The sequence below is a fragment of the Marmota marmota genome, unplaced genomic scaffold, assembly GCF_001458135.2.
Source record: "Marmota marmota marmota unplaced genomic scaffold, marMar, whole genome shotgun sequence".
In the NCBI taxonomy this organism is placed as follows: domain Eukaryota; kingdom Metazoa; phylum Chordata; class Mammalia; order Rodentia; family Sciuridae; genus Marmota; species Marmota marmota.
The window spans coordinates 35,797,515-35,810,304 of NW_025999977.1; the positions used below are offsets into that span (position 1 = coordinate 35,797,515).

The 12,790-nt window shown below is 34.6% G+C and overlaps 1 protein-coding gene across 1 annotated transcript in view; it reads right to left on the reverse strand.

The window, feature by feature from the left end:
* Birc6 (baculoviral IAP repeat containing 6) overlaps positions 1-12,790 on the reverse strand; it is a 236,225-nt gene that overhangs the window by 189,578 nt on the left and 33,857 nt on the right. The window contains 4 exon segments of the mRNA XM_048804575.1: positions 1,783-1,943; positions 2,022-2,244; positions 7,272-7,354; positions 10,137-10,248. Coding sequence (XP_048660532.1) covers positions 1,783-1,943; positions 2,022-2,244; positions 7,272-7,354; positions 10,137-10,248 — 579 coding nt within the window.

Here is a 12,790-nt window from a genome sequence, read left to right on the forward strand (position 1 = left end):
AAAAAAAAAAAAAAAAAACCAACCTCACACAACAAAAGCAAGCTGCTTTTCCATCACTCTCACATGAATTTGTAACTGAGAACAACCACAAAGCTTTAATTCAGTATGTTCTCGAGCACACACCACTATCAATAATTTCCACGAGCTATTACCAAAGAGGAACTAGACAGTGATAATCTTCCTAAATTAATTTCCCAATAATAAAATAATTCCCATTAATAAAATTTTACATACTTCGTAATGAAGTACATGCCACCAAAAGGGATTGTGAAGTAAAATAATAAATCGCTGAATAAATGTAGCACCAATCAGTAACATCAGAAGCCCCTGCAGATGAATTGGTAGATACCATCAGTATCTAAAGACATCTGATGACAGTTAAACATCCTCCATTTCACATTGCTACCTAACCTCTTACCAGTAATAGCAGGTATTGCTTATCATCAATATCATCAACTGAATGGCTTACTGCCTCCTTGGGAAATCACACAAACATTGTTGTGTGATCCAGGCCCAGTACACAGTCATAACTGCAGAAGTTCATAGAAAACAAGTGGGTGAACTGGGATTTTAATTTGACTCTCCTGCCCCACACAAATCAGTGAAGTCACAAAAATCAGCTACCTGTCAGAGAAGTTGAGAGGAGAATCTAGAAGAGCAATTTTAATGTTTCTATATCAATGATTATGGTGCCTCAACTCCCTGTTCACTAATGGTATATTGTTTTAAATAATTAGGTCCTCTTGCTTTATCTAACGTCATTTCACTTTCATTAGTAAAATTTTATTTCCTTTTTTTAAAAATATTTTTTAGTTGTAGTTGAACACAATACCTTTATTTTATTTATTTATTGTTACATGGTGCTGAGGATTGAACCCAGGGCCCCGCATGTGCTAGGCAAGTGCTCTACCGCTGAGCCACAACCCCAGCCCTATTTCCCTTTTTTTCCCTTTTGTATTTTATTTAGAGACAGGATCTCACTGTGTTGAACAGGGCCTTGCTAAGTTGCTGAGGCTGGCTTTGAACTCGCCACCCTGCTGCCTCAGACTCCCAAGACACTGGGATTACAGGTGCGCACCACCACACACAACCTCACTTCCATTTTTGAGGTGCTAATGAAAAATGGGAAACAAATCATTTGTTTCAACTGCTCTATGAGAAGATTTAATTTTTAAAAAGTGAATCACAAATCTAATCCAAGGATTTAATTTTTTTATGCTTTTTTTCCCACCCCCACCGCACTTTTGGTATGGGGGTTAAACCCTGGCCATTGTACCTGCATAGCATACGCTTTTACCACTGAACGACACCCACAATCAATCAACTTTATTTTTCTTATGGCAATTATTGCCAACTGACAGAAAATAAGAAAGGAAAAAAAAGTTACAGGTTACAGGCCACAGTATTTCTGAATGAAAATTTCTCTTTGAGAATCACAGGTTTCAGATTTCTGACCAGACTTTTTTTTTTAATAATACTTATTTATTTTTTTAGTTGTAGTTGGACACAATACCCCTATTTCATTTGTTTTTATGTGGTACTGATGATTGAACCCAGTACCTCACACGTGCAAGGCAGGCGCTCTACCACTGAGCTACAGCCCCAGCCCCCAGACATTTATTTTCTAATTTTGATAAATTCTGACATTTATTTTCTGATTCTGAAAAATTTTATAATCTTGATAAATTTCTATGCCCCTTTAGGTAGAAAAATGAGAACATAAAAATTTTTAAAAGAAAACTTATAACATTTATAAATACTACTAAAAAAAAATTCACATACCTATCTCCTTCCAATTTTGGTATATCTGAGCAACTAGAGGAATCCTCCAGCCATGCCAAAGTTGGTCTCCTTGAATCAACTCCTGAGCTAGGTTCTCCTGATAGAATAAGCTGTTGTACAATTGCTGGATCATAGGCATTAATTTCAAACTTTAAGTGCACCTAAACAAATGAAAATCCTAAGTTTACAATTGATTTTTTTTTCAATTATGAATCTGTTACTTCAAAAATAAAGCATACCTTCATGAGTTTGGAAACATCCCATATGCAGATCTTTCCTCGTTTTGTTGCAGCTGCTAGAAAATGGGGGCAACTCCCAGACCCAAAGCAAGATATTCTGTCTGTTCCATCCGTACAAGGAAATTGTGCAGGACTTGTTGCAAGTGTGACTGACAATGGCACATTCTGTGTGTGCTCACCTTTAACAAACGGGCAGTTTGGAGAATGTCTCTCATGTTCCGACCTGTACACAGATTAAGAAATAAAAAGATTACTGAAAAACGAAGCAGTTAAACTAGTACATTAAAACAGAACTCCACATAAATGTCAAAATATATTCTACTGTCATGTGTAACTCAAGAGTAAATAAAGACTTATTAGGAAAAAAACAGAACTTCAGGATCAGCTCCTTTTTTGTAAAAAACTCAAGTCACAAAAAGTCAGTCTCAAAGGAAACTGAGAAACCAGTACTATAATTCATGCTATATTAGCATATTGATAAAACAGTCTAAACTCCTGATATTACTTCAAAATGGTTTCCTACAATTCTCTACCACAACTATAAATCACATATAGTAGGATATCAATAAATGCAACTTACATCACAAAGTTTCTAGTAAACAAAACTCAATTAATGGAATTACTGTCAAAAAGTTTTTACTAATGCTCTGAAAACAGAGATCTCTTAAGAATACAGATAAAAAATATTTAAAAACAAGTATATGGATAAAATTACATATTAAAACACAAAAATATACCTTTCATATTCACTGTAAGACACAATCAGGCAAGTAACTCATAAATAAAATTCCTTTTCAAAAAACCTAAAAGAGGTTCAGATGTTATAAATTTCTGATGTTCAGAAAGTATACACTACAGGCTGACTTCCATATCCATGGGATCTGCTTCTATGGATTTAATCATCAGTGGATAGAAAACATTTGGGGAAAAAACTGCATTAGTACTGAATATATACAGACTTTTTTCTTGTGATTAAGCCCTAAAAGGCACAGATTGACAACTATTTACATATCAATAACATTATATAAATATTATAAGTAATCTGAAAATAATTTAAAATTACATGTAAGAATGTAAATAGGTTATATGTGAATAAAAAGGGACTTGAGCAGCCTTAGATTTTGGTATTCACAGAGGGTCCCAGAACCAATCCTCACAAATAGAGAGATACAACTGTACTTCTTTCAAGTAACTGCTTATTGCACAAAACTAAAATGTTAAATTAGTTTACTAGAAAACCATAAAGAAACATAACATTTAAGAATTTTAAAAAAGGTTAGGAATGCAAAACAAGACCTGGTATAATGACTTTAAGAATTTTTTTCAAATACTCAAAGCAGAATCAACTTTTAACACTCAAAAATTATCTGTTCAAAGCCTGGAGCAGTGGCACAGGCCTGTAATCCCAGTGGCTCCCCTGAAGCAGGAGGATGGCAAGTTCAAAGGCAACCCCTACAACTTAGCGAGGCGCTAAGCAACTCAGTGAGACCCTAAATAAAATACAAAATAGGGCTGGGGATGTGGCTCAGAGGACAGAGCCTCTGAGTTCAATCCCCAGAAAAAAAAAATTATCTGTCCAACTTTGTGACTTCTTTATTATTTCTTTCTAGTTTTCGTTTTTTTCTTGCATGCTTCCCTGCCCACTTTTTTACTTTGATTAGTTTTAATTATAAGGTATTTGAAATGTCAGGATCCTATTACTTTCAAAAAAAAAAAAAAAACCTTTTCCCTTACCCACTTGTATATTTCCATAGCAAAGAAAGGGAGAGAAAAGAAAATCCCCCTCATAAAACATGGTATTACTTATTACTTAGGGTATACATATTTCTTTTTATATGGCAACTACAACTTAACCTGTATCTATATACAAATCCAGGGTAATCTGAAATTCAGATGTCTTCCATAAATCCTTTCACATTTCACTGCCAAGCACATATTTGGACCAAATTCCCTCCAAGCTAAATTCCAATGTATTTTTTCACCCTTTCATCTTCCCTGAGGTTTAACTTCTTTATTAAAATGTTACTTACACAAGTTACACATGACTATATAAAATAAAGCCAAATGAACTTCAGTTATTTCTTTTTTAATATTTTTTTAGTTGCAGATGAAAATAATACTTTTATTTTATTTTCATGTGGTGCTGGGGATTGAACCGAGTGCCTTCCACATGGGAGGCAAGCACTCTATCACTGAGCTACAACCCAGTCCGGAACTTCAGTTATCTTATCCTAGTCATCCCCTATCCCAAGTCCAGGTAACCATTATTATGAATTCAACTGACATTTTTTTATTGCTATTGTTTATGAAATAGGGATTGAACCTGTAGGTAATCTACCACTGAGCTACATTCCCAGTCCATTTTTATTTTAGTTTAGTTTATTTTGAGACAAGGTCTTGCTAAATTGCTCAGGCTGGGCTCAAACTTGTAACCCTCCTGCCTCAGACTCCCAAGTAGCTGGGTTTACAGACATGAGCCACCAGGACCAACCAACTTATATATTTCTAAAATATTTTTTTAAACTTTGCTTTATCTATTTATTTTTTAATTTGGTGCTGAGGATCAAACCCAGTGCCTCACACGTGGTAAATGCCCTACCACTGAGCCACAACCCCAGCCCCTTTAAAATATTTTTATACAGGCTGGAATTGTGGCTCAGCAGTAGAGCGCTCACCTTGCACAGGTGGGACCTGGGTTTGATCCTCAGCACCAAATAAAAATAAAGGCATTGTGTTGTGTCCATCTACATCTAAAAAATAAATATTTATATATATATATATATATATTATAAGTCTACATATATATGTACACAAAGGGTTTTTGATTACTTTATATAAATCAATGTCATTAAACAAATCATTCTATAATCATTTCCTTGATACAAGAATGTATTAGAGGGCTATGATTGTGGCTCAGTGGTAAAGCACTCGCCTTGCATGTGTGAAATACTGGGTTCAATTCTCAGTACCACATATAATAAATGAATAAATAAAGATCCATCAACAGCTAAAAAACTATTTTTTTAACAATATATTGGAAAGTTATTAGTGATTATAACAAATATCACAGTGTTCATTCCTTTTAATTGTTGGATCATGTCTATCACATGAACATATTGTATTTTATTTGGCTATTCCACTCCTGACGGGCATTTAAGAATGCATTTCACTGTCATGTATTTAAAAAATAAAATCAATTAAAAAAAAAAAAGATGCTTCCAGTTTTTTGCTACAATAGCCATCTATTTTATGCCTCCATGCATATTAAGGCAATTAATTCCCTAGGGCAGATAAGTAGGAGCAGAATTACTAGGTAATTCTTTTTTTCTTTTTAAGAATTCAATCTCCTTCCAAACTAACTCTATTAATCCTATCATCAAAATAGGAGAGTGGCATTACCCCTTTCAGACTGTCCCTTCTCTCCCTTATAAATTCAAAAAGTACCCCAGCTCAGCTACACAGCCTCTGCCAATCCCCTTCCATCCATTTAGAGCATGACTCCAGGCATTCAGAGACCCCACAAATTTAGGAAATTGAGGAATCCCCAAATTTAGACCAAAGAAAAGGGGGAATCATCAAGGCAATCAATCCCTGATAATACCCCCGACCCTGCTGCTAAAAAAGGATTCTGACCAGCCCAAGTAGAAAATTTAAATCCACTTTCCCACAGAAAAATTTACAAGATTATATTCTATAAAATCATGGTATAATTTTTCAAGTAAAGGTTAAGTAACTTTTTGATGACTGTCTTTAGAAATTATATATACATACACACACTCACACACACACATATATACATGAACACAAACACATATGTATATATATGTAAATAGAGCATGTGAGACAGACAGGCAAAAAGCCTGCTTGCTTCTATAGAAAGAAATGAGTCCCAAACAAAAACTTAAATCTGAAATTGGTCAACTAAGTCTGTAAATAATGCAACATGAATTTCTCATATAGTATTTTCCAGTTCAGACTGATCCAAATGTATAGGCTTTACCAGTTTCAATTCATTCACACAAGCTGATGAACATTCAGAGACTATTAATTTTAGTACAAAATGACATCTTAAAACAAAAAAATGGTTCAATCACTTACTACTCATTTGTCCTTGAGCAAATGATATTTTCTTCAATTTAAAATGGTAATTCCTATCTAACAGAGTGACAATAATTAGGGAATATTCTCAGATCTCTCACATAAAATGGAGATGATAACAATACCTACTAGAAAGATCAATGAGAAAATTAAATGAATTAAAAATATACAAAGTTGGTCGGGCATGGCAGTGCACTCCTGTAATCCCAGTGACTCAGGAGGCTGAGAGAGGAGGCTCACAAGTTCAAGGCCAGCCTCAACAACTCAGCAAAGCCCTGAACAACTTAGTGAGACCCTGTCTCAAAATTTATAAAAAATAAAAAGGGCTGGGGAATGAAGCTCAGTGATAATGTGCTCCTGGGTTAAATCCCCAGTATCAAACACACACACACACACACACACACACGTGTTAATATTTGCTATTATTATTATTTCTATTAATAAAGCCTCAGAATAGTGAAAATGAGGTTCCAAAATATAACTTCTAATTATCCAGGTTCTAAAATTGCATGCATCAGAATTTGAAGACATCAGATACTCCCTAAAATTACATCAAAATTAGACATACATACTATAAGGTCCTCCTCAATGGGATTCCCTACTGACAGATTCGCTCAACAGATTAGAGATTAAACTGCTCAAGTTAATCACTCTAGAGTTCATTTTACCTAGTTTTTGGCCACAGCCTAGTTCTATTTGGCATTTCTCCCACGTAGAGATTTTGGAAAGAACAGGCCTCATGGGGCTGGGAATGTGGCTCAAGCGGTAGAGCGCTTGCCTGTCATGCGTGCGGCCCGGGTTCGATCCTCAGCACCACATACAAAAAAACAAAAGATATTGTGTCCGCCAAAACTAAAAAAATAAATATTAAAAAATTCACTCTCTCTCTCTCTCTCTCACTCTCTCTTTAAAAAAAAAAAATTGTCATGTAGTCATTTAAAAAAAAAAAAAAAGAATAGGCCTCAGAGACACTGTATGCCAAATGACGTGATAGAATATAGACAGGGCCACCTCATTCTCTTAGAACAATGGCAAAAATGAAATGCAGTAAAATTTCAAGATTATTTTATATCAACCCAGAAAACTAAAATTAATAAGTACATTTATACAACTAACAGCCTGTAATTATAGGCTTAGAAAAATTAGACTCACCAAGGTTCATCAGTTGGTTCCCAACAAACGAGACACACACTACAAGTAAAACACATGGCTCTATCATCTCCAGATGAGGCAGGCTGCAAAATTATTGAGAGAAAGAAAGGGAGAAAGAGAGAGGCAGACAAACACAGACAGACACCCACACAGAAAAGATTAATAATCATTATTTAAATAGATTTTTAATACAAACTCTTTTTTAAGAGTTACTTAATTTTAAGTAAAACTCTATACTGAGTTAGCCTATACTATCAGGTCCCAACAACTCACTGAAACTCCAAAAGTTTAAGAATTAGACATTTTATATGAAAAGCAGTGTTTCATCAGAAAATAATCACAAAATCAAACATGAAAACACACACATACTCAATTCCTGACCTACTACCCTATATTTGTACTACTGAAGTATTTGAATTACAGTGCTGTGTATGAAAAGAACTAGTACAATTTATTTATAAAAACCGATTTTGAAACAAATATGTAAGAACAAAGGAAGCTAGTTGACCTAATTCATCCAATATTCTTTAAGATATATGGAACAAAATGCTATATATTTCAGTCAGATTTTGATATATACATATCAAAAAATTAAGTATTTTATAATATTTATTTCAATAAGTATTTCTATTAATGATAAAAACTACCATATAAATTATAATTTAATAATTAAAATAAATATATATCTATATATGTTTAAAAATTTTGCTTCTATACAGTTAGTACTCAAATATATAAAATTCTGATGACAAAACATGATTTCAATTATAACTGAAAACCAATATTAATATATTTGAGCTGGGTGCAGTGGTACACATCTGCAATTCCAGCAGGTCAGGAGGTTCAGACAGGAGGATAGAAAGTTCAGAGCCAGCCCCTGCAACTTAGCAAGGCACTAAGCAACTTAGCAAGACGCTGTCTCTAAATAAAATATTTTAAAAAGGGTTGGGGGACCTGGGGTTGTGGCTCAGTGGTAGAGCACTTGACTAGCACATGCGAGGCCCTGGTTTGAATCCTCAGCACCATATAAAAATAAATAAATAAAATAAAGGTATTGTGTCCAACTACAACTAAAAAAAAAAAAATTTAAGAAAGGGGGTTGGGGATGTGACTAGTTGGTTAGGTACACCTGGGTTCAATCTCCAGGATCATAAATAAATATATACATATTTGAGCACTTACTTTAAAGATAGAATTTATTACACATTTTAAGAGACTAAGAATAATCAGTAGAATTTATTACACATTTTAAGAGACTAAGAATAATCAGTCCCTAACACAGGCAGGAGATTATAGGAAAATTTTGATCTGATCTCTTTTCTGAGACGAATTGTAATGAACAACAATAACTCAAAAGAAAAAAATAACAGGGCAGCCCTTAAGAGAGATCCTTTTTATCTTGAGGGAGGAGGGGGGATGACATGGACCGTGGTACTGGGGACTGACCCAGGGCTTTGTGCACACAAAGGACACAGTCTATTACTGAGTTACATCCCCAGCCCAATAGAGACTTCGAAAATAACACCAAATTAGAAGAAGGTAAGCTGTTAGAAAAAAATGTGCACATTCAATACTTATTATAGGGAAATAATTACAGAGATTCTAACTGACCAGTCTCCAATATTACTTTTTTTTTTTGGGGGGGGGGCGGGTACCAGGGATTGAACTCAGGGGCACTTTACCACTGAGCCACATCCCCAGCCCTATTTTGTATTTTATTTAAAGACAGGATCTTACTGAGTCACTTAGCACCCCGCTTTTGCTAAAGCTGTTTTGAACTCGTGATCCTCCTACCTCAGCCTCCTGAGCCCCTAGGATTACAAGTATTTGCCATGACACCCAGCTCCAAACTTATTTTTACTAGAAATTTGACCATTTTGAAGAAAACTTGCAATACTTGGTTTGGGGGGTTTCCATTAAGGTACTCAAAACACTTGAATATTAGAATAAAAAGAATAATCATCTTTCCAAATCTCTGTGAAATAGCTATAACAAATATTTCCTGAATTCTACAGTTGAATAAGCATGTTTTGCACAAATTGACATTTCTTAGTAAATTAATGGTAAGACATTCTATACTACTCAGCTGAAATACACTATTACTTGAAAGAAGCTAAAATAATTTTTCTTGCCTTCCCTCTACTTCAGTTCAGTGAAGATTTCTATAATGCCCCATCCTCATATCTTTCTATCATGCTAATCATTACACTGTACACCCCTCTCTTTTCCTGAATACAACTAACTGTTTTTTTCTTGACTAAATTGTTCCTCTATCAACACACACACACAAAAAACTGCATATACACCATTACAACACTGGAATAAATGCCTACATAACTTCTTAATCAACTGTTCAATAACTGTTGTACTGTACTATCAGCAATGCTGCCTCTATAATTATCTGGTATATGAATAATTTTTATCTCAAAATTTAAATTCCAAGAGCAACTGTGATTACCCTAAGCTTCTACTACTGTTATGAATGAAAGTCAAAATCTAAAAATAAAATACTTATCCAAAGAGAATATTTTCCAAAAAGCAAGCCAGAAAATACTGCCAATTTGGTGCTTAAATTTTATATCAAATTTAAAAGAAAATACTTAAATATGAAGTAATTAAATTCTTAGTTACTTTTAACAATAGATTTTTCCTTTTCATAAGCAATACAGAACACAGGAAATATTATTGCCAGTCAACATCATACAAAGGTTATACATCATAATCAAAACTCACATATATGTATACAAACAGGCACATATCTAGAATACACAAAATAAGTTTTTGAAAAAATTACTAAAATGTTGATTATTTTACTGAAGATAACAATGGCATATGGAAAAAAATATTTTTGATAGTGTTTCTTACCTGATGATAAAATCCAGCTTGAGCCATGGGATCTGGTTGTGCCCACCTATAGCCTACATGAGGCCATGAGGTAAATGTCTCCCGTCTATTAGCTTCACTATACATCAATGATCTAAAAGTAAACATATATCATATAATTGAACTTAGGCATCAAAATATAGAGAAACTCCTATTTAACATGCAGAAACGTTTTTCAGAGTTCAACAAAAACTGGAAATGGTCTACTGAATAAATTTAAATTTTAAACTAAAAATGATCACTTTAGGACTTTCTCTTAAACAGAGTAGGGAAAAACAAAATCTGATCAGTGGGTATTGCTGTTAAATGATTCCACAGGTAGACTAAATTAGCCAATTTTGAGCAATTAGCAAGCAGAAAACAGAAAATGTGAAAATGAAAAGGCAGAAAGCCCCATGCTTTCAACACATGCCAAATTTTGCATAATTGAATAAAACTGCAACCAAAGTAATAGTGAGTTTTTTTCCTCAAATATACTGAGGAAGTGTTATTTTATTTTGATTTGCTTTTCATTTGTTTGTTATTGTTGTTGTTGTTGTTTTAATTTTAGATGGACACAATACCTTCACTTATTTTGGGGTTGGGGGGGTACCAGGGATTGAACGCAGGTGCACTCAACCACTGAAGCACATCCATAGCCCTGTTTTGTATTTTATTTAGAGACAGGGTCTCACTGAGTTGCTTAGCACCTTGCTTTTGCTGAGGCTGGGTTTGAACTCATGATCCTCCTGCCTCAGCCTCCCAAGCCGCTAGGATTATAGGCATGCAGCACTAAGTCTAGCCAATACCTTTATTTTTATTCATTTATGTTTATGCGGTGCTAAGGATAAAACCCAATGCCTCACACATACTAGCCCTAGCCACAACCCTAGCCCCTTTGTTTTTTTAAGTAGAAAGCAATTTTCTGTTCTTTGACCATAGAAATCCTTTCCCAGGAAAAACAGTACTCTCCAGGGATTTATCAAAAAATTAAATCCTCACAGGTTTTCATATTAAAATATACTAGCTTACTTGGAACTAAACTGTAACTTAAAAGCACAAGACTATTTTTTAATAGTTTGACTTTTTAAAGTCAAGTCCAAAGGGATTCAAGTAAAGAAATTACTGATAAGAACAAGTTACTCTTCCTAACACAAACTTGTAACTGATAACAGCAAGGGGGAAAAAAGGACAAAGAGGTAAAAGTCATCAAAAAGAGACCAGATACATAGTTCTCTTAAATTCTTCCCTCAAATTAATTAGTACACAATTTTCTATAATATTTACTAGCGAGCTTATATTTACACATAATTGTATTCTGGATTTAAAAAGGGTAGAAGGATGGGCTGGGGCTGGGGCTCCTTACTTGCCTAGCATGTGTGAGGCCCTGAGTTCAATTCTCAGTACCACGTATAAAAAAATAAAATAAAGGTCCATCAACAACTTAAAAATTTTGTTTAAAAAAGGTAGGAGGAGGTCTTAATGGTTCAGGATTTGTCAAACATGCACAAGGCCCTGGGTTCAATCCATTATTTAAAAAAAAAAAAAAATCTTATGGGTTAGAAAACCATTTTCATTCACAGGTTATAAATCTTCAGAATTGCTCCTAGAACACAAAACCAGTCTCATTTACTTATACTACCACTAGACTCTAACTCAACCTTCAACAGACCCAAGTTCACCAAAGTCCTCATAATGGTGCATGCCTATAATTCCAGAGACTCAGGAGGATAAGCAGGAGGATCACAAGTTCATAGCCAGCCTCAGCAATTTACTGTGGCCCTAAGCAAATAAGTGAGATGCTGCTCAAAATAAAAATAGGAAGGGTTAGGGATGTGGCTCAGTAGTTAAGTGCCACTGGATTCAATCCTCGGTAGCAAAAAAAAATAAGTCCTCATAAGATTCTGCATTTTTTTAACTCTTTTGGGTTTTTTTGGACATACTATATTTATTTTTATGTGGTGCTGAGGATTGAACTCAGTGCCTCATGTGTGCAAGGCAAGCCCCAGCCCCCTGCAATTCATTTTTAATGAAACAAACACTACATTAAATTAGTATTCGGAGCTGGACACTGTGGCGCATGCCTATAATCCCAGTGGTTCGGGAGGCTGAGGCAGGGGGATCATGAGTTCATAGCCTGCCTCAGCAAAAAGCGAGGCGCTAAGCAACTCAGTGAGACCCTATCTATAAATAAAACACAAACAAAAAAAAAGTCTAGGAATATGGCTCAGTGGTTGAATGCCCCTAAATTCAATCCCCGGTACCCGCCCCAAAAAATTAGTACTCGGGACATTTTAACATTCCCAAAAACAATGAAAATCCTATCTGATGAATGCATTTCCCAAAATATGACATTTATCACAGCTTCAACTGATTTCTTTAAAAAGAAACCCTGCAACTATTTGCAAAGAAAATAGTTCTGCAGGGATGCATGTTTTATGATATCACTATAGGCATTGCTCTTAGATAAGAAAAGCTTGTTCAAATTATGTATTTTTTCTTTCTCCCATTTCCAAACATATTCTAAAGCATATTTCATGGACAGTTATATCAATTATCACCTGAAACTCAATTTAAAAGCAACAATCTCTATATTTTGTCCAAAAAGATAGAGACAGCAATATTGCTCTAGAATATAATATTCTTCTCGATAGTTA